The 22,178-nt window shown below is 51.8% G+C and overlaps 2 protein-coding genes across 10 annotated transcripts in view; one reads left to right on the forward strand and one right to left on the reverse strand.

The window, feature by feature from the left end:
• Positions 1-662: 662 nt before the first annotated feature.
• On the reverse strand, positions 663-7,967 carry ARL2 (ARF like GTPase 2). Of its 4 annotated transcripts, XM_005577343.5 has the most exons (6): positions 7,867-7,967; positions 4,038-4,148; positions 3,779-3,941; positions 2,021-2,101; positions 1,714-1,800; positions 663-1,127 (listed from the first exon to the last, which is right to left on the reverse strand). In XM_005577343.5, exons 1-5 carry the CDS (start codon positions 7,929-7,931, stop codon positions 1,744-1,746), a joined length of 477 nt encoding a protein of 158 aa, XP_005577400.3. In that variant the 5' UTR covers positions 7,932-7,967; the 3' UTR covers positions 663-1,127; positions 1,714-1,743. The 4 variants fall into 4 exon arrangements, with proteins under 4 accessions (XP_005577400.3, XP_005577399.2, XP_045228043.1 ...); XM_005577342.4 differs by lacking the exon at positions 1,714-1,800; XM_045372108.3 differs by lacking the exons at positions 1,714-1,800; positions 7,867-7,967 and adding an exon at positions 7,363-7,492 and having other exon boundaries at positions 4,038-4,256.
• Positions 7,968-8,107: 140 nt separating this feature from the next.
• BATF2 (basic leucine zipper ATF-like transcription factor 2) overlaps positions 8,108-22,178 on the forward strand; it is a 33,205-nt gene continuing 19,134 nt past the window's right edge. For all 6 annotated transcript variants that reach the window (XM_045372107.3, XM_065527991.2, XM_005577339.5 and 3 more), the window contains exon 1: positions 8,108-8,302. The gene's annotated coding sequence lies outside the window, so the exon portion shown is untranslated. The remainder of the gene's footprint in view (positions 8,303-22,178) is intronic.

Raw genomic sequence — 22,178 nt, forward strand, 5'->3', positions numbered from 1 at the left:
ACTTGGACTGGACCCCTGGGGTGGCCTCATTTCCTATCCTTTCCCAGCCTGACACTGGTTCCGAGTTCCTGTCGCCTTCAGGAAAGGACTCAGCTACCCCTACCTGATGTGGCCCCCTCCCGCCCTCTGGCTGCACTCCCTCCCACACATGACTCTATGCCCCTCCCCATTTCCCAAGAGCCTTTGCTCTTCATGCCTGTCCTGTGATCCCCTCTGCCTGAACCTCTGCTGGCCTCATACAGCTATTCAGGTTGTCCACTGCACATGGGGTCCTGGCTACAACAGAGAATTGGGAGCTGAATTTCAGCCCATGTTCCATTCAAAAAGTTGGAGCCCTGGTCTGGAGCTGTGTCCCTTTTTCTAATTCATACCTATGAGAGTTGGAGTTCCCCTGGTGAACCGTCTTCCCCTTTCTCTACCTGGAAAACTACTCACATTTTATTCCCAGTTTTAACATGACCTCCTCTAGGAAGCCTGCCTGGACTCCTCTGGATGGAATCAGTTGCACCGTGTCCCATGCTTCTATAACTTTTTTTGCATCCCTTTGACATAGCCGCAGCTCACCATTGACTGCAATGGTCTGTTCCTTTCTGTCCCCTGCTGGATTGTGGGTCCCAGGTGGTCTCTAACGCTGTTGAATCAACAAATGACTCAGCCAGGAATCAGGGCAAGGAGTGGTTTATTTCACAGCTGAGTGAAGGATGAGGCCCACAGCCTCGGTAGCAGCAGTAGCAGCTCCTCCCCGCCCAGTCCTCTTTTCTTGGTATGGTAGCCAAAGGCCAGGCCAGGAGCCAGGGAAACAGCCAGGGCACAGCCCTCCCGCCACAGGAGCTGGGTGGCCACAGAGCAGCAGCGGGCAGCAGTAGCAGCAGCAGGTTGGGGTGGAGCAGGGGGAGTGTTAGTTTGGCTGGCTGACTCCCATGCCCCCATGGATAGTGTTTGGTGAGGGTTGGGGGACCTGGACTGCTAGGTGGAGGGACATCTGGAGTGGCTCAGTCAGCTGTGAAGATGCGGCTGGAAATGTCATCCAGGAGCCAGTCGATGCCTGGCAGCAGGTTCTCCCCGGTGACGGCGCTGCAGCCCTGGATGCACCAGTGGTGGCTGCGGATGGAGTCCAGCTCCAGGGCCTGGAAGAACAAAGGTGCTGATGGTGGTGGTCAGTGACTGCAGAACCTGCCTTCCCTCAGCCCCTTCCCTCCCCAGCCCACAGGAGCTCCATGCCTCCCTCAAGGCCCTGTTCCAGGTCATCCCATCCAGGAAGCCCCGCTGGTCCCTGGGAGACTTTGTCAGCCCCCAGGGGCACCTGGGCTCTCTGTCCAGTACCACACCAGTGCCGCCCCTTAGTGATGTAAATGCAACACGGGCTCTTGAGCATCCACCAGGATCTGGGCATCATGCCAGGAGCCCCACACATCCTCTCTCATTCTCCTCAAGTCCTCATGAGCCAGGGATTGTGTCAGCCATTTCACCAAGGAGGAAACCAAAGTTCAGAGAGGTTAAGCAACCTGCCTAAGGGCACATAGCTCATAAGTGGCACAGCCAAGATTTTAACGCTGCTCTTTCTCACTGTGGTGCTTGAGCACTAGAATCATGGTTAAAATGTGGGCTCTGGGGTCAGACAGGCTTCTGGTCTATTTAGTGGCTGTGTGACCTGGGACAAGTTACCTAATCTCTCTGAGCCTGCTTCACCATGTGTAAAATAATAGTTCTTACCTCATGAAGTTGTTGTGAGAATGAAATGAGTTAATCCATGCAAGGAGCAGAGCATACTGAAAGCACTCTGTGCTGGCTACTGTTAGCCTGTGAACAACACATGTGCAGTTCTGCCTTCCCCAGGCTGTGGGCCACCCCATGCCTTATTAATCACTGGATCCCCAGTGCCCTGCATAGGTCCTGCCACCTAGCAGGGGCTAATAAATGCTTTTATTATTACTTTTTTTGTTATTTTTAATAAATGCTTTTAAAATAAAAAAAGTGAGCCCCTTTCTCTCAGTGGGCCTGTCCCAGGGCCTGGACTCACCTCGCGGATGGCGTTAGAGGACAGTGCTCCAGGCAGGTCCTGCTTGTTGGCAAAGATGAGGAGGGTGGCTCCGGCCAGGCGCTGGGGAAGAGAAGACAGAGGGGTGGGGTGGGGACTCAGAGGACAGCCTGACCCCTCCTCTAACGGCCCAGAGCATCTGGGGTGAAGGATCGACCTGGAAGATCAAGGTGAGGCCCTGTGGTGGTGGGAGAGGCCAGGAGTGAGTTTGTGGACATAGCTATCAAGGCTGGACCACATGGGCGATGGCAGTCCTGGGCCAGGGTTCTGGTTCCAGTCAACCACCACAGGGGACACCGCTGTCCCCCATGCTTCAGCTTCCTCTTCCATAAACAGGGAGGGGTGCTGGATAAGATGATCCCTGAGCTCTCTGTGGTTCTAGACTGCTCCAATCTGATGACCAGACGTGCACAGAGAATGTGATCTCTCCCGCTTCTGGGTTCACACAGCCCTTTAACCGTTCCACTCCCGACAGGCCACGCCATCCACCTCTGATTCTAGTTGTTTCCACATATGCATCTGTTATTGGGAGATGTGGGTGGACGGGTCTAACCCTTGGGCCTTGACCTGCCTTGACCAGCATCTGATGGCCCTGATCTCATTTGACCTGCTTCACTCACACAGGAGGTGTGTGCAGTGTGCCCGGGACAATCCCGAGTCTGCCTGCAGAATCCCCCCTTTCACTCTCACAAGTGTCCTCATTTTCAACTAAATGCAATGTTGTAGCTTCAATCAAACACTGGAAACAGAAAGTATATTAGTGGAAAAACTGGTGAAATTCAAATAAAATCTGTAATTAAGATAATAGTAATTCACCAATGTTGATTTATTAGTTTGGACAGGCCACGGTTAGGTAAGATGGGGAAGCAAGGTAAAGGGTATATGGGGGACCTCTGTACTATCTTTGCAAGTTTCCTTCTTTTTTGTTTTTGAGATGGAGTCTTGCTCTGTTGCCCACTCTGGAGTGCAGTGGCACAATCTCAGCTCACTGCAAGCTCTGCCTTCCAGGTTCACACCATTCTCCTGCCTCAGCCTCCTGAGTAGCTGGGACTACAGGCGCCCGCCACCATGCCCGGCTAATTTTTTGTATTTTTGTAGAGATGGGGTTTCACCGTGTTAGCCAGGATGGTCTCGATCTCCTGACCTCGTGATCTGCCCATCTCGGCCTCCCAAAGTGCTGGGATTACAGGTGTGAGTCACCGCGCCCTGCCCCTTATTTATTTTTTTTTTTTTTGAGACAGGGTCTTGCTCTGTCACCCAGGAGGCTGGAGTGCAGTAGCATGATCACAGCTCACTGCAGCCTCGACCTCCTAGGTTCAAATGATCCTCCTGTCTGAGCCTCCAGAGTAGCTAGGACTACAGGTGCGTGCCACCACCCCTGGCTGAGGTCACACAGCGAAGAGTCAGACTCTTGAGCCAGGCTCCACGGCCTCTCAAAGCTTCATGCTGGCCTTGGGTCATCCTCCCTAAAGCCCAATGATGTGGGTGTCATCATCACCATTTCAAGGCACGAAAACTGATGCTCAGGGTATTGACGTAGTAACACCCCAGGGACGTTAACTCAATCTCAGTCCACAGCATGTGTCCTGCCTCTGGCACCATGGGCCTCCCATGGTGGGGGCCCAGTGAAGGAATGGATCCTGCCTCTAGTTTCCCTCTGGGGCCACGGACCCCTCTGGGCATCTGCTGAGAAGGCGGCCACATGTCCACACATTTGCACAAAGGGTAGGAGCTGCCCACCTCCTCCACCAGCAGGCTCTGGAGCTCCCGCTGGCAGTCCTGCATGCGCTGGTGGTCCGCGCTGTCCACTACCCAGATGAGGCCGTCGGTGCTCTCAAAGTAGTTCCGCCAGTAGGACCGCAGGGACTTCTGGCCACCCACATCCCAGATGTTCAGCTTGAAGCTGGGCAAGAAGCAGGTGACAAGAGGGTCAGCTGGGCCCCTCTCCCACCTTCCCTGCCCTGCTCTGGGTTGGCCCACCCATGGGGCCCCTGCTCACCCTCGGTGCTCCAGGGTCTTGATGTTGAAGCCCAGTGTTGGGGAGATGGTGTCGATGTCCTCCCCATTGAACTTCTTCAGGATGGTTGTCTTTCCAGCATTGTCCAGGCCACTGGGGCGCAGCAGGTTAAGGAGAAGTCCCTGTTCTCCGCCGGGTGGTGACATCGTCACAGGGGACTCATTATTTTCCGTCATGTATCAAACTGAGTTCAGCACATGCCTGGCCATCATTGGCCCACAATAAATGTGAAAGTATCAAGATATAAATATCATCTCTACTGCCCAAAAGCTCCTTAATTTGTTGAACACCTACTATGTGCCAGACTCTCTTCTGGGTGCTTGAGGACAAAGCCCTGCCCTTAGGAAGCTTACACTCTAGTGGGAAGACAGTCAATAAAGTACAAACAAATGAGAAAAGAAGGAGCTGCCAGGTCCCGGCTAGTACCATCAACACAACAGAGAGGATTTCCGAGAGGGCCATCGGAGGCTCTTTCAGCTCGGGTGCCGGGGAAGGCCCCTCTGAGGTGTCTGGAGTTGAGACCCAAAATACAAGGAGCAAGCTTTTTGAAGAACTAAGGGAAGAACAGGTATCTGGAGGAAGCCACCCTCATGTGTTTCTGGAATATTCCAGACCTGCTACTGCAGAGTGCAAATTAATGGGTGTGCTTACTGTGGGAGGGAACCACCCTCCTCTATCCTCCCAACACTGCAGCTCAGTTGGGCGTGGTGGGGTGGGCAGGTCCTGGACTGGACCACCTCTCCCTGCTCATCGGGGCTGGGGCGAATGAGCCCAGTCCAGGAGAGGGATGAGGAGGAGACTTCCCCTGAGGCCCAGCCTTAGTCCCTGGAACCTGGCCGCTGATGACCCCCTGCCCCCAAGCCATCATCCATGTTTCCTTCCCCTTTTGATCATCCCCACTGGCTGATGAGCTTGCCGTTCTTTCTCCCACCTTCAAAAGAGCAAATAGGCCGGACGCAGTGGCTCATACCTGTAATCCCAGCACTTTGGGAGGCCGAGGCAGGTGGATCGCCTGAGGTCAGGAGTTCGAGACCACCCTGGCCAACATGGCAAAACGCCATCTCTACTAAAAATAAAAAAAATATGCCGGGCGCGGTGGCTCAAGCCTGTAATCCCAGCACTTTGGGAGGCCGAGGCGGGCGGATCACAAGGTCAGGAGATCGAGACCACAGTGAAACCCCGTCTCTACTAAAAATACAAAAAATTAGCCGGGCGCGGTGGCGGGCGCCTGTAGTCCCAGCTACTCAGGAGGCTGAGGCAGGAGAATGGCGGGAACCCGGGAGGCGGAGCTTGCAGTGAGCCGAGATCGCGCCACTGCACTCCAGCCTGGGCAACAGCGTGAGACTCCGTCTCAAAAAAAAAAAATAAATAAAAATAAATAAATAAATAAATAAAATAAAAAAAATAGCTGGGTGTGGTGCTGGGCACCTGTAATCCCAGCTACTTGGGAGGCTGAGGCAGGAGAATTGCTTGAACTCGGGAGGCAGAGGTTACAGCGAGCCAAGAACCCGCTTCTCCCCCAGTCCTCTCCACCTCAGCAAATGGCTCCTCACCCTTCTAATTGCTCAGGCCAGAAACTTCCATGACCTCACTACTTCCATCATGGTCCAAGTCACCATTCTATCTTGCCTGCATCACTGCAGTGGCCAAACTGGTCTCTGATTCCTTCTATCCTCTGCACTTCTCACTGAAAGGGAAAACCAAAAACCAAAAGGCCCTAGGTGAGGTGGTTCCCAGTCAACAGTCCTCCCCACTCCAGACACACTGCGCTCCTCGCCAGTCCTCTGAACATGCCAGTTAGTCCTCCCAGGGCCTCTGACTTGCTGTTCCCTTTGCTTTAAAGTTTCCCCCCAGACTGCTATAAGGTTCAACCCTCACCTCCCTCATGTACTCAACTGTCACTTTTTTTTGAGACAGAGTTTCTCTCGTCACCCAGGCTGGAGTGTAATGGCGCGATCTCAGCTTACCGGCTCACTGTAATCTCTGCCTCCTGGGTTCTAGCAATTCTCTTGCCTCAGCCTCCTGGGTAGCTGGGATTAAAGGTGTCCACCACCACACCCAGCTAATTTTTGTATTTTCAGTAGAGACGGGATTTCACCATGTTGGCCAGGCTGGTCTCAAACTCCTGACCTCAGGTGATCCATCTGCCTTGGTCTTTCAAAGTGCTGGGATTACAGGTGTGAGCCACCATGCCCTGCCATCATACACTGGCCTTCTTTGACCACCCTAAATTGCATTATTCTCCATATATAGATATGTAGTGGGAGCTCATCCTGGAGCAGTAGAAGGCCGTGTTCCCCAGAAGCATGGTCCAAAGCATGGCCCATATACATATATAATATGTATGGAGAATATATATATGTATAGATAGAGACGGGGTCTATGTTGCTCAGGCTGGTCTCAAACTCCTGGGCTCAAGCGAGCCTCCCACCTCAGCCTCCCAAAGTGCTAGGGTTACAGGTGTGTGCCACTGAGCACCCAGCCTCTATTACATATTTTACTTATTTCCTGTGTTATTATTTTTCTACCCCCCTGCATTACAGAATTTCCATGAAGGTAACATTGTTTTTTTGTTTTAGTACCCTGGCCCCTAGGACAGTGCCTAGCACATATTAGGCACTCAATATTTATCAAATGAGTGAACTGTATGCTTTTCTCAGAGCTCTTTAAAACAGACATGGGGCCGGGCGCGGTGGCTCATGCCTGGAATCCCAACACTTTGGGAGGCCAAGGCAGGTAGATCACTTGAGGTCAGGAATTCGAGACCAGCCTGACCAACAAGGTGAAATCCCGTCTCTACTAAAAATATTCTTTAAAATGAGCCGGGCGTGGTGGTGGGCACCTGTAATCCCAGCTATTTGGGAGGCTGAGGCAGGGGAATCGCTTGAACCCGGGAGGCGGAGATTGCAGTGAGCTGAGATTGCGCCACTGCACTCCTGCCTGGGCAACAAGAGCGAACCTCCGTCTCAAATAAAATAAAATAAAATAAAACAGACATGGGCCGGACTCCGTGGCTCATGCCTATAATCCCAGAGTTTTGGGAGGCTGAGGTGGGAGGATCACTTGAGCCTAGAAATTGGAGGCTGCAGTAAGCCTTGACTGCGCCACTGCACTCCAGCCAGGGCAACAGAGCAAGACCCTATCTCAAAAATGTGAGATTTGATTATTAAGTTATATGTGCACGTAAGCATCTTATCTCCCCTGCCATTCCCCCGCGGGGCCTGGCACAGAGCAGAGGGAACGGGTGTGGGCGCCTAAATGGACTCAGAAGGCGCACAGCGCGCACGGGGCACTCGGGCTCACATACACACATCCTCAGCCACAGGGTCATCCAAGGGCCGCGTAGCACCAAAGAGGCAGACTGTTGGATCCACGCTCGAAAGGATCCGCAGAGTCCACATCCGCCACCCGCCACCCCGCACGCCCCCAAGATTCGCAGCTGGAGGGCGGGGCCGGGGCCTGGAACCCTTGGGCCCGGGGGAGATGAGAGCCGGGAAGGCAGCGGCCCCACGCTTGCGCCAGGCCGCCGGTGGTGGCGTCCGAGTCATCTCCGGGACCCACCGCCCCTGACACTCAGGCCACCCGCCGCTGCGCCTGCAGGCCCGCTTCTGCGGCCCTCGGAGCTGGCCCCAGCCCCAGGCCAGGGGTGCTGCGCCTCCCGGCCCCCTGGGCGATTGGTGGGGCCGGCGTGGTGACGCCAGGGGCAGTTGGGACGCGCCGGCCGCCGCGTTCCGCTCCCGACAGGGGGCGCCCGGCACCGCCCGCCCGGCGGGGCCCCGCTACCCCCGCGGCTCCGGCGTCTGGAGGATACAGCATGAGCAGTCGCAGCTCCCGCTCTTTCTGCTTCATCTTCTTCAGAATGGTCAGGAGCCCCATGGTCCCCGGAGCCCCTCCCGGCCGCCGTTTCTTCCCAGTCCCGGGACCCCGCTCCCGGTTCCTATTGGCTATCACGCTCGCCGACGGCATAGCCAATTGGCTGGACGCTCGTTTGGTCCCGCCCCCGCCGCACGTGATCGCGAGGTCGCCCGCGCAGCTGCTGCGAGAGTGCCCCTAGCGGCGCAGGAGCCTTTTGTGCTGCCGCCCGCCCTGAGGCTGCGCCTCCCGAAGGCTGAGGCTGGGGGAGCAAGGGCGACACCCCCATCCTTTCCCCCGCCAGACCGGGGCTCTGGGCCGGAGCGGAAACCTTGAAGTTCCTGAGTTGCATCTTGGCTGCGTCTGACCTCAGAGTCAGAACCCAGGGTCTCCAGGTACGGACGAACTCATCTTGGGGCCAATGTAGGCCCCTGTTCCCAGCAACACGGTCCAAATCCTGCTCCTCTGGGCCCTCGGCATCGTCCTTAATCTGCCAGTGACAGAGCAGAAAGTTGGGCCTCCCCCTACCCTGCTCCTGTGGCTCTCAGTTCAGGGCGGCGGTGCCCCCTGGAGGCCGTTCGGAAACGTGCGGGGCGTCCCTGGGTTCCAATGACGGAATTGTAGTCCGGTCCCAAAGGCTCCCCCACCCAGAGGCCCAGCGTTTCCCTGTTGAGAAGCACAATTCCTACTTTTGCGGATGGAAAAACCCAGATGGTGCTTAGCACAGTGGCTGGCATGTAGTAGGTGCTCGATAAATAGTTGTTGTTGAATGAATGGCTTTGTCCAAGAGTTTCATTCTTTACCTTAGCGCTTAAGAAGTCCAGAGGAGGCCGGGCGCGGTGGCTCACGCCTGTAATCCCAGCGCTTTGGGAGGCCGAGGCGGGCGGATCACAAGGTCAGGAGATCGAGACCACGGTGAAACCCCGTCTCTACTAAAAATACAAAAAATTAGCCGGGCGCGGTTGTGGGCGCCTGTAGTCCCAGCTCCTCGGGAGGCTGAGGCAGGAGAATGGTGGGAACCCGGGAGGCGGAGCTTGCAGTGAGCTGAGATCTGGCCACTGCACTCCAGCCTGGGCGACAGAGCGAGACTCTGTCTCAAAAAAAAAAAAAGAAGTCCAGAGGAAGTGAGGAAATAGGTCAAGCATCAAGCCTATTGTAAACTCAGGAGAGAGCCTTATTGTCTTAATTTGGTGCCCCAGCCGGCTGCAGGCTAAATGTGAATAGGCAGCGCAGAAGATCCTCTCTCATGCTTGGGAAAGAGCTGTCAGCACCAGCTGAAGACAATGGCTAACTCCTGTGTAACTGTTTGCAATGCGCTCCACGTGTTCAGCTTCATCCTCCCTGCAACCCTGAGAGGTTTCTATTCTTTTCGTAGCTATGATAATGGAATCCCAAGTGTTTAAGGAGCATGGGTGAGATTCAAACTCTGGTCTGGTCAATGGTAAAGCACAATGTCTTCATGCCTCCATGAAGTTTGCCTAGACAGCGGTCTGGAAGAAGCTGGAGCTTCCCATCTTGCAGAAAGGGGCTTGTGGTCAGAGGAGGACTGAACAGATAGGCTGCCTGAGTGGGACCCTTGGGTCAGCACCATTTACCCTCCATCAGACACACACAAAGGAAGAAACTGAGCATAGCGCCTACCCAGAGACTTTGAAACCCAACTAAGATCAAAATGGGAAATGCTAGCTGAGCGCGGTGGGTCACACCTGTAATCCCAGCAGTTTGGGAGGCTGAGGCGGGTGGATCACAAGGTCAGGAGTTCAAGACCAGCCTGGCCAACTTGGCGAAACCCTGTCTCTACTAAGAATACAAAAGATTAGCCGGGTGTGGTAGTGGCACCTGTAATCTCAGCCACTCGGGAGGCTGAGGCAGAGAATTGCTTGAACCTGGGAGGCGGAGGTTGCAGTGAGCCAAGATTGTGCCACTGCACTCCAGCCTGGGCGACAGAGCGAGACTCCATCTCAAAAAAAAAAAAAAAAAAAAAAAAGGGAAATGCCTAGAGGTAGGAGCCTGCCATCCTCCTTCTAGGAGCCTGCACCACAGGCATTCTGGATATGACGCGGAAATTCACTGTGGCATAGTTTGGAACAGCAAGAAGTTGGAAAAAACCTAACTGTCTCCAGTGAGGGCAGGTTACCTAAGCCGGGGTAGGTGCATGTGGATTCCATGAAGCCCTTAAAACGTGAAGCGGGCCGGACTCAGTGGCTCATGCCTGTAATCCCAGCACTTTGGGAGACTGAGGTGGGTGAATTGCTTGATCCCAGTAGTTCAAGACTAGCCTGGCCAACTTAGGGAGACTCCCATCTCTACAAAAAATACAAAAATTAGCCAGATGTGCTCACTTGAACCCAGGAGGCAAAGGTTGCAGTGAGCTGAGATTGTACCACTGTACTCTAGCCTGGGCGATAGAGTCTGTTTAAAAAAAAAAAAAGCCGGGCGCGGTGGCTCACGCCTGTAATCCCAGCACTTTGGGAGGCCGAGGCGGGCGGATCACAAGGTCAGGAGATCGAGACCACGGTGAAACCCTGTCTCTACTAAAAAAAATACAAAAACCTAGCCAGGTGAGGTGGCGGGCGCCTGTAGTTCCAGCTACTTGGGAGGCTGAGGCAGGAGAATGGTGTGAACCCGGGAGGCGGAGCTTGCAGTGAGCTGAGATCCGGTCACTGCACTCCAGCCTGGGCGACAGAGCGAGACTCCATCTCAAAAAGAAAAAAAAAAAAAAGACATTGCTAAGTGGGCATATTTCCAGTTAATGTTATTTTATTTATTTTTTTTTTTGAGGCGGAGTCTCGCTCTGTCCCCCTGGCTGGAGTGCAGTGGCGCGATCTCAGCTCACTGCAAGCTCCGCCTCCCGGGTTCCCGCCATTCTCCTGCCTCAGCCTCCCAAGTAGCTGGGACTACAGGCGTCCGCCACCACGCCCGGCTAATTTTTTGTATTTTTAGTAGAGACAGGGTTTCACCGTGGTCTCGATCTCCTGACCTTGTGATCCGCCCGCCTCGGCCTCCCAAAGTGCTGGGATTACAGGCGTGAGCCACCGCGCCCGGCTAATGTTATTTTTAAAACTAAAACAGGACTGAATTTGTTTTTGTTTTTCATTTCATATGGCGCGGACATCTTTCCACACTGCTATCTTACAGCTCTACCTCACTGTTTTCTGTTTCTTTGAGACAGGGTCTAACTCTGTCATGAAAACTAGAGTGTAGTGGCATTATCACGGCTCACTGCGGCCTCGTCTTCCCAGGCTCCCACCTCAGCCTCCTAGGCAGCTGGGACCACAGATGTGCACCATCACACCTAATTTTTTTTTTTTTTTTTTTTGAGACGGAGTCTCGCTCTGTCTCCCAGGCTGGAGTGCAGTGGCCGGATCTCAGCTCACTGCAAGCTCCGCCCCCCGGGTTTACGCCATTCTCCTGCCTCAGCCTCCCGAGTAGCTGGGACTACAGGCGCCCGCCACCTCGCCCGGCTAGTTTTTTGTATTTTTAGTAGAGACGGGGTTTCACTGTGTTAGCCAGGATGTTCTCGATCTCCTGACCTCGTGATCCGCCCGACTCGGCCTCCCAAAGTGCTGGGATTACAGGCTTGAGCCACCTCGCCCGGCCATTTTTTTTTTTTTTTTAGTAGAGACGGGGTTTCACCGTGTTCGCCAGGATGGTCTCGATCTCCTGACCTCGTGATCCGCCCGTCTCGGCCTCCCAACGTGCTGGGATTACAGGCTTGAGCCACCACGCCCGGCCAGCAATGTTTTTTAATCTATGAGATGCAGTCCATTAAGGAAGTGGATTGTAAAATTAGTGTCACAAATAGGTTGAACTGTATGAAATTGCCCATATTTGACAGTTTTGAGTACACAGATGTATTTCAAATGGTTCAACTTAGTAGCATTAACAAAAATGAAACAGAATGAACAGAACTGAAAACATTACTACTTTTACCCATGTAGTAAAGGTAAGTAGTGTTTGCTGAAACATTTGTTTCAGATATTTATACAGATATGAATACTTCTCACTGTGAGTCACAGTCACAAAAGTTTGAAAATCAGTGCAATGCAGCTGTTAACTGGGGAGTAAGTTTGGGAGAACATAAAATTATTGCCTTGGGTGTTTCTTTTTCTTTTTCTTTTTTTTTTTTGAGATAGAGTCTCGCTTTGTCACCCAGGCTGGAGTGCAGTGGCATGATATCGGCTAATTGCAAGCTCCACCTCCCGGATTCACGCCATTCTCCTGCCTCAGCCTCCTGAGCAGCTGGGACTACAGGCGTCCGCCACCACACCCGGCTAATTTTTTGTATTTTTTTTTTAGTAGAGACAGGGTTTACCCATCTTGGCCAGGATGGTCTCGATCTCCTGACCTCGTGATCCGCCCGCCTTTGTCTCTCAAAGTGCTGAGATTACAGGCATGAGCCACTGCGCCTGGCCTGCCTTGGGCGTTTCTATATTTTCTTTTTTTCTTTGCGACAGAGTCTGACTGTGTCGCCCAGGCTGGAGTGCAGTGGCACAGTCCCGGCTCACTGCAACCTCCGCCTCCTGGGTTCAAGCGATTCTCCTGCCTCAGCCTTCTGAGTAGCTGGGATTACAGGCATGAGCCACCATGCCCGGCTAATTTTTATATTTTCAGTAAAGACAGGGTTTCACCATGTTGGCCAGAGTGGTCATAAACTCCTGGCTTCAAGAGACACGCCTTCCTCAGCCTCCCAAAGGGCTGGGATTACAGGTGTTAGCCACTGCACCCAGCCTTGGATTGTTTTATTTCCTACCAGTAGCATTGAAAGAACTTGTTCAAATGTCTGGCTTAAAGTCTTGCCTGTCCATGCTGTTGTTCCCAGGGGCCACATAGTAGAATTTCAGTGAATAGAAATTAAAAAAAAAAAAAATCCAAGGTCTGTGAAAAAGGAGGAGTTCAGGAAGTCACTATGTTTAACTTTTTTTTTTGAGATGGAGTCTCACTCTGTCGCCCAGGCTGGAGCGCAGTGGCACAATCTCAGCTCACTGCAAGCTCCGTATCCCGGGTTCACGCCATTCTCCTGCCTCAGCCTCCAGAGTAGCTGGGACTACAAGCGCCCACCACTACGCCTGGCTAATTTTTTGTATTTTTAGTAGAGATGGGGTTTCACCGTATTAGCCAAGATGATCTCATTCTCCTGACCTCATGATCCACCCGCCTCGGCCCCCCAAAGTGCTGGGATTACAGGCGTGAGCTACCACGCCCGGCCAACTATATTTAACTTTTTAAACATTTTTTAGAGACAGAGTCTCACTCTGTCACCCAGGCTGGAGTACAGTGGCAGGATCATGGCTCACTGCAGCCTCAAGCAGTCCTCCCACGTCAGTCTCCTGAGTAACTGGGACTACAGGTGCTTGCCATCAAGCCTGGCTAATTTTTTGTATTTTTAGTAGAGACGGGGTTTCACCGTGTTAGCCAAGATGGTCTTGTTCTCCTGACCTCGTGATCCACCCGCCTCGGCCCCCCAAAGTGCTGGGTTTACAGGCGTGAGCTACCACGCCTGGCCAACTATATTTAACTTTTTAAACATTTTTTAGAGACAGAGTCTCACTCTGTCACCCAGGCTGGAGTGCAGTGGCACGATCATGGCTCACTGCAGCCTCAAGCAATCCTCCCACGTCAGTCTCCTGAGTAACTGGGACTACAGGTGCATGCCATCAAGCCTGGCTAATTTTTAAAATTTTTTTGTAGAGATGAGGGTGTCGCTGTGTTGTCTGGGCTGGTCTTGAACTCCTGTGCTTAGGTGATCCTCTCACCTCAGCCTCCCAAAGTGCTGGGATTACAGGCTTGAGCCACCGCGCCCGGCCAAGCCTGGCTAATTTTAAAAATTTTTTTGTAGAGACGAGGGTCTCGCTGTGTTGTCTGGGCTGGTCTTGAACTCCTGTGCTTAGGTGATCCTCTCACCTCAGCCTTCCAAAGTGCTGGGATTACAGGCATGAGCCACCCCACTTGGCCTGTGTTTAACTTTTGAAGAACTGACTGTAGCTAGGAATTGGGTGGAGAGGCGTTTAAAGACAAGTAAGGGGCCTAATTACAAGCTGTGTTTTCATTTGCCTCATGGAAAGGAGGAAAGAGAGCTTTTTTCTTTTCTTTTTTTTTTTTTTTTTGAGATGAAGTTTTGCTTTTGTTGCCCAGGTTGGAGTGTGATGGTGAAATCTCAGCTCGCTGCAACCTCCATCTCCCAGGTTCAAGCGATTCTCCTGCCTCAGCCTCCCAAATAGCTGGGATTACAGGCATGTACCACCATGCCCAGCTAATTTTTGTATTTTTAGTAGAGACGGGGTTTCACCATGTTGGTCAGGCTGGTCTCAAACTCCTGACCTCAAGTGATCCACCCACCTCGGCCTCCCAAAGTGTTGGGAATACAGGTGTGAGCCACCGCACCTGGCTTTTCTTCTTTCTGTTTTTTTACTTTCAAGCAGAGGAACAGAAGAGAGCTCTTAAATAAAATCTTTGGGCCGGGCGCGGTGGCTCAAGCCTGTAATCCCAGCACTTTGGGAGGCCGAGACGGGCGGATCACAAGGTCAGGAGATCGAGACCATCCTGGCTAACATGGTGAAACCCCGTCTCTACTAAAAATACAAAAAACTAGCCGGGCGAGGTGGCGGGCGCCTGTAGTCCCAGCTACTCCGGAGGCTGAGGCAGGAGAATGGCGTGAACCCGGGAGGCGGAGCTTGCAGTGAGCTGAGATCCGGCCACTGCACTCCAGCCTGGGCGACAGAGCGAGACTCCGTCTCAAAAAAAAAAAAAATCTTTGGGAAATACCTTTGGAAGAAAACTAGGAAAGAAGATGTATAGAGCTGTAGTTATATATAACTGTGAATATGAATATATATATATATGTATTTTTTTTTTTTAACAAGAAAGAATCGTGAAATTAAAATACCCAAATCGTGACATCTGTGAAACCTGCTTTTGAAGGGGAAACTTCTTAGGGCTGAGTAAGTGGCTTGTAACCTGAGGAGAGATCTAGAGCCTTTTACCAAGGCATATTTACCCAACACCTGGAAAGAAAAGTTTGGCATTATTATTATTATTTTTGAGAGAGGGTCTCACATTATTATTATTATTTCTGAGACAGGGTCTCACTCTATCACCCAGGCTGAAGTGCAGTGGCACAGTCACGGCTCACTGCAGCCTTGATCTCCCTGGGCTCAGGTGATCCTTCCACCTCAGCCACCTGAGTAGCTGGGACTAAAGGTCTGTGCCACCACACGCAGCTAATTTTTGTATTTTTTGTAGAGACTGGGTTTTGCCACGTTGCCCAGACTGGTCTCGAACTCTGGGCCCCAAGTGATCCTCCCATCTTGACCTCCCAAAGTGCTGGGATTACAGGCGTGACCCACTGTGCCGGGCCTGAAAATTTGGCATTATAGTTTTAATTTTAAAAAGTAAATCATTTAAATCAGCCATCATATTTCATGTATTACCTTTATAATAATAACAAAAGTAACAAAACTCTATATTATGGAACCAGAATGAAAAAAGGCCGGGGGAGAAGACTCTGCTTAAATTAGAATTGCTGACCATTAAGCATTAGGAAGGAGTATACCCAAGTATTTTATTTATTTATTTATTTGTTTATATATCTAAATATTTATTTTTAAGTTTGCTCTAGACACACAGTTTCTGTTTTTTTATTTTATTTATTTATTTTTTTGAGACAGGGTCTCTTTCTGTCGTCCAGGCTGAAGTGCAGTGGCATGATCACAGCTCACTGCAGCCTCGTCCTCCCAGGCTCACATGATCCTCCCACCTCAGCATCCCAAGTAGCTGGGACCACAGGCACATGCCACCATGCCCAGCTATTTTTTAAAATTTTTAATTTTTTTTTCTTAAATAATGATGAGGCTGGGCATGGTGGCCTTTTCCTGTAATCCCAGTACTTTGGAAGGCCAAGCTGGGTGGATCACCTGAGGCCAAGAGTTTGAAACCAGCCTGGCCAACATGGCAAAACCTCGTCTCTATTAAAAATACAAAAAATTGGCCAGGTGTGGTCACGCGTGCCTGTAGTCCCAGCTACTTGGGAGGCTGAGGCCTGAGAATCGCTTGAACCCGGGGGCGGCGGGTGGCAGTGGAGGTTGCAGAGATTGCACCACTGCACTCCAGCCTGTATGAGACAGAATGAGACTGTCTCAAAAGAAAATTAAAAAAAAAAAAAAGAGGGAGCAAGTTATGATTGTGTTCGTGTGTGACAAGCAGCACTTATAAATGGTGTAAATTGCTCCAGATTTCTTATGCTTATAAAGGAGTCTCAATAAGAGATGGGAAATTGGGTTCTGTGGATTCTTAGTTTTCCCTGTTTAACCCTCACTGTCATTTGTTGCCCTCTGTGGACTTGCCTTATTTTTCTGCAGTGTTGCAGCAAGTGAAATATTCTCCATGCAGCTGCTCATGAAACCTGAACCAGGAGGTAGCAGATATCTGTGTTAGAGGAGTCTCTTTCCCTTATAGATGATGTAAGTTAAATTACTACCCAGTCTAGAGTGCACCAGCTTCAGACATAATGCACAAACCATGTCACTGGGAGTCAAACTCTTACTCTATGTGCTGTCCTCTGGGCTGGCTACATTCTCAGGCAGAGCCCGCCCATGGGAGTGGGTCGGCCACCAGAAACACCATCTTAGTAGCACCCCAGGGGGGCACATCCCCAGCACCTACCACTTTCCCAGTAGCTCCAAGGAAAGTCCCAGGCCTGGCCTTCCTTGGTCTGGCTTGGGTCACGTGCCTATTCCTGACATCAATCACTGTGACCAGGTGAGACTGGCAAGGCCAGGGCCCCAGGCCCATGCTGGAGCACAGGGTTGAGGTCACCTTGTTGCCCAGGTTAACCTCAAAATCCTAAGCTCAAGTGATCTCCCCACCTTGGCCTCCCAAAGCGTTGGGATTACAGGTGTGAGCCACCACGTCCGGCCTATTTAATTCTTTTAAACTTTTATACATTGTTTATATTAGATTGTTTATGATAAAGTCACAGTTTTAATGAGAAGACAGAAAACCTGTTTTCCCTCTCTGATAAGACAGTCTATGATGCCAGTCTTATTTTTTGGACCACATGCCTGTGACAGAGGCACCAACCAGCACGTGCTGGCAGCTTACCCAAGTGTAGGTTTTGTCCCACTACTTAATAAGCAAAGAACTGGAAGCACAGAGATGGCAACTGCATACAGACCATAGTTCTGCCCTCCTACCGCTCATCTTCCTGTAGGTCTTTTTTTTTTTTTTTTTTTTTTTTTTTTTTTTTTTGAGACAGTCTCACTCTGTCACCCAGGCTGAAGTGCAGTGGTGCGATCTTGGCTCACTGCAACCTCCACGTCTCGGGTTCAAGCGATTCTCCTGCCTCAGCCTCCCGAGTAGCTGGGATTACAGGCATGCACCACCATGCCTGGCTAATTTTTATATTTTCAGAAGAGACAGGGTTTCACCATGTAGGCCAGGCTGGTCTTGAACTCCTGGGTTCAAGTGATCCACCCACTTCGGCCTCCCAAAGTGCTGGGATTACAGGCGTGAGCTGCTGCGCTCAGCCTCTGCAGGTTTTACATATCCAAAGACAGCTGGGTCCCTAGTGCTGGTCACTGATGATTCAGTGGGTGTGTACATCCTGCATGCCACTGCTGCATGCCTCATAAGACAAGTCAGAGTTTTGGAGCATCTTCATTACAGGTCTTAGCCCATCTGCCAGTGTGGGAGGCAACAGAGGCATCCTCCCCAATTTCCAGATGACAAAAGGAGGTGTTACTCATCCCCCAAGGGCACATGACATCTGCAAGCTATTCCAGAACCTTCAGAGGTAGAAAGGACTTGAAAATCTGAGCTCTTCCAACAGCCACGTGCTCGTCCACCTCACCTGTTGCCTGTGCTGGATGCTTCCTGCCTCTATGGGGCTGAGCCTGGTGAATGAATGCAGGAGAAACTGCTGCCTCTGGCTGCCTGTGTCCTGCTGTGCCCTTACTCTGGAACCTGAGAGGCAGGTACCGCTCTTCTCTCCATGTGACAGACCCCCCCACTCACCTGGATCGCTGCAGCAGTCTCCTGACCAGCTTCCTTGCTCACCTGCTCCAAGGCACAGAGACCTTTTTATTTTTATTGATTTATTGAGACAGAGTCTCACTCTGTCGCCCAGGCTGGAGTGCAGTGGCGTGATCTTGGCTCACTGCAACCTCTGCCTCCCGGGTTCAAGTGATTCTCGTGCTGCAGCTTCCAGAGTAGCTGGGATTACAGGCATGAGCCACCATGTCTGGCTAATTTTTGTATTTTTAGTAGAGATGGGGCTTCACCATGTTGGCCAGGCTGGTCTTGAATTCCTGACCTCAGGTGATCCACCTACCTTGGCCTCCCAAAGTGCTGGGATTACAGGCATGAGCCACAGTGCTCGGTCAACCCTTTAATTTTTTATTTATTTTTATTTATTATTGCTATTATTATTATTTTGAGATGCAATCTCAGTCTGTTGCCTAAGCTGGAGTGCAGTGGCTCCTGCTTCAGCCTCCCGAGTAGCTGGGATTACAGGCGTCCACCACCACGCCCAGCTAATTTTTGTGTTTTTGGTAGAGACAGGGTTTCGCCATGTTGGCCAGGCTGGTCTCAAACTCCTGATCTCTGGTGATCCGCCCACATCCGCCTCCCAAAGTGCTGGGATTACAGGTGTGAGTTACCGTGCCAGGCCTGAGATGGAGTCTTGCTCAGCAGTGCAATCTTGGCTCACTGTAGCCACTACCTCCTGGGTTCAAATGATCCTCCCACCTCAGCCTCCTAAGCATGCGCCACCACGTCTGGCTAATTTTTGTATTTTTAATAGAGACAGGGTTTCATCATGTTGGCCAGGCTGGTCTTGAACTCCTGACCTCAAGTGATCCTCCTGCCTCGGCCTCCCAAAATGCTGGGATTACAGGTGTGAGCCACCATGCCCGACCAGGGACCCTTTTAACCTCTGCATCAGATCACATTCTCCTCTGCTCAGAGCCCTCTGGTGTTCTCTGTATCTTTCAGAGTAAAAGCCCAAGGTTCTCACTGGCCTAAGAGCCCCTGCGTGAATGGCCCGTGGCCTCCACCCCAATTTCTTGCTCCCTCGACCCTGCCAGTCCCGGGAGTCCACTACACCACTCTGCCCCCGACCCCAGCCAGTACCTCACTGTCATGGCTCTCTCCTCTTCAATTCTTTGCTCGAATATCCAATGTCAAAAACAATTTTTGTTTGTTCAAATGTCTCAATGAGGCTCAGTCTGACCCCACTATTTACATGTGAAATCCCCCACCCCACACTCCCCACGGCCCTTACCTAGCTCTCTTTTCCCTGTGGTACCTGTGGACTCCCACCAGACTAGATAATTCACTTAATAGAATTATTGTCTCCCTGCTCCTCCCTAGGATGGAAATGCCACAAGGGCAGGACTTGGATCTTTTTTAAAAAACAGATGTCTCCCAGCACCCAGAGCAGGGCCTGCCACATAGGAGATGCTCAGGATATAGTTGCTGGGTGATAGAAATAAGGATAGAGGTTTGTGAATTGCTTTCTAGCTGCTCACACAGACAGGAAGCAGCAGGGCTTCACCAGGCTTGTTCTTGCCATCAGGTTTCTCAGCCCCCAAACCATGGCAGACCCGGCTCCCACTCTCTGAGATCCCCACAGATTCCAACTCCCACACCGGCCCCAAATCAAAAAGGGCGTCTTGGCTGGGCATGGTGGCTCATGCCTGTAATCCCAGCACTTGGGGAAGCCGAGGCAGGTGGATCACCTGAGATCAGGAGTTTGAGACCACCCTGGCCAACATGGCAAAACTCCATCTCTACTAAAAATAAAAAAAATAGCTGGATGTGGTGCTGGGCATGGTGCTGGGCACCTGTAATCCCAGCTACTTGGGAGGCTGAGGCAGGAGAATTGCTTGAACTCGGGAGGCAGAGGTTACAGTGAGCCAAGATCGTGCCACTGCACTCCAGTCTGGGCGACAGAGTGAGACTCCATCTCAAAAAAAAAAAAGAAAAAAGAGGCCGGGCGCGGTGGCTCAAGCCTGTAATCCCAGCACTTTGGGAGGCCGAGGCGGGCGGATCACAAGGTCAGGAGATCGAGACCACAGTGAAACCCCGTCTCTACTAAAAATACAAAAAATTAGCCGGGCGCGGTGGCGGGCGCCTGTAGTCCCAGCTACTCAGGAGGCTGAGGCAGGAGAATGGCGGGAACCCGGGAGGCGGAGCTTGCAGTGAGCCGAGATCGTGCCACTGCACTCCAGCCTGGGCGACAGCGTGAAACTCCGTCTCAAAAAAAAAAAAAAAGAGGGCATCTCGGCTGGGCGCAGTGGCTCACGCCTGTAATCCCAGCACTTTGGGAGGCCGAGGCGGGTGGATCACAAGGTCAGGAGATCGAGACCATCCTGGATAACATGGTGAAACCCTGTCTCTACTAAAAATACAAAAAATTAGCCGGGCGTGGTGGCGGGCGCCTGTAGTCCCAGCTACTTGGGAGGCTGAGGCAGGAGAATGGCGTGAACCTGGGAGGCAGAGCTTGCAGTGAGCCGAGATCGGGCCACTGCACTCCAGCCTGGGGGTCAGACCAAGACTCCGACTCAAAAAAAAAAAAAAGGGGGGGGGCATCTCATAGGTACCCCTCCCCATGGGTGCCGGGAAGGGAAGACTCAGCCCCAGAGTGGAAGGCAGGTGGCAGTGCTGGGGGAGGCACCCAGGTCTCTGTCTGCAGCACCAACCTCGGTTCATTGCTAGTCCCTTGTTTAGAAAAAAGCCTCCCAAGAGGTACAGGCAGGCCCTGGCCTCCCGCACAGCAAGAAGGACCCTGAGAAGTCATTGTCAAGTTCCTTCATTTTATTTTATTTTATTTTATTTTATTTTTTTTTTATTTTTTTTTTTTTTGAGACGGAGTCTCGCTCTGTAGCCCAGGCTGGAGTGCAGTGGCCGGATCTCAGCTCACTGCAAGCTCCGCCTCCCGGGTTCACGCCATTCTTCGGCCTCAGCCTCCCGAGTAGCTGGGACTACAGGCGCTGCCACCTCGCCCGGCTATTTTTTGTATTTCTTAGTAGAGACGGGGTTTCACCGTGTTAGCCAGGATGGTCTCGATCTCCTGACCTCGTGATCCGCCCATCTCGGCCTCCCAAAATGCTGGGATTACAGGCTTGAGCCACCGCGCCCGGCCGTTCCTTCATTTTATTTTATTTATTTTGAGACACGATCTTGCTCTGTCTCCCAGGCTGGAATGCAGTGATGTGATCTCAGCTCACTGCAACCTCTGCCTCCCAGGCTCAAGTGATCCTCCCATCTCAGCCTCCTGAGTAGCTGGTACTGTAGGCTCACGCCACCATGCCCAGCTAATTTTTGTTTTCATTTTTGGGGTTGTTGTTGTTGTTGTTGTTGTTGTCAGAGATGGGGTCTTGCCGTGTTGCCCAGGTTGGTCTTGAACTCCTGGGCTCAAGTAATCCTCCTGCCTTGGCCTCCCAAAGTGCTGGGATTATAGGGTGTGAGCCACAGCGCCTGGTTAAGTTCCTTCATTTTACACATGAGGAAACAGGTCCAGAGAGGGCACAAGGCTGTCTGAGACATTGAAGCTTGGTGCACGTGAGCTGCAGGTGAACTCAGCTCTCTAGAGAACCCCATCCCCAGACTTTCTTCCGGATGGGGCTCCCTTTCCAGCTCCTGGGACCCTGGTCTGGGGCTTCTGGGAATCAGTCCTGCTCCTGCAGACCCACAACAGGTACAAATGCTCCCTGCCCTCTAAGGGTGTCCTGTGCCCCTGTTATTTCCACTCCAGGCCCCAGGATGTTTGTTGGATTGAAGGGGTGGCCTACCTCTCCACACCTGTGGGCGTTTCTCGTTAGGTGGAACAAGAGACTTGAGAAAGGAAATGAGACACAGAGACAAAGTATAGAGAAAGGAAAAGTGGGCCCAGGGGACCAGCGCTTAGCATACAGAAGACCCACGCCCGCACCGGTCTCTGAGTCCCCTCAGTATTAAAGAAAAGGAAGCGGCAGGATAATAGGATCATTATAGGGAGAAAGTCAGCAGTAAGACATATGAATAAAGTTATCTGTGACATGAATAAGTTTAAGGAAAAGTGCTGTGCCTTGATATGCATATGCAAACATCTCCATAAACCTTTTTAGTGCATAAAGAGCAGCATTGCTAGCAAGTCCCGCCTTTCGCCCTAAGGTGGTTTTCTCCTTTCTTAGTAAACAGAACATACAATCGGGTTTTACACCGAAATGTTCCATTGCCCAGGGATGGGCAGGAGACAGATGCTTTTCTCTATCTCAACCGCCAACAACCGCC

Source organism: Macaca fascicularis, chromosome 14 (genome assembly GCF_037993035.2).
Source record: "Macaca fascicularis isolate 582-1 chromosome 14, T2T-MFA8v1.1".
NCBI lineage: Eukaryota > Metazoa > Chordata > Mammalia > Primates > Cercopithecidae > Macaca > Macaca fascicularis.

Coding starts and splice junctions, on each gene's coding strand:
- ARL2 (XM_005577341.5), bottom strand. CDS start 7,931: ATGGGGCTCCTGACCATTCTGAAGAAGATGAAGCAGAAAGAGCGGGAG. Junction 4,149..7,866: donor GAGCTGCGACTGCTCATGCT/GTATCCTCCAGA, acceptor GCTGCGCCCCAG/TGGCCTGGACAATGCTGGAA. Junction 3,942..4,037: donor AAGACCCTGGAGCACCGAGG/GTGAGCAGGGGC, acceptor CTTCTTGCCCAG/CTTCAAGCTGAACATCTGGG.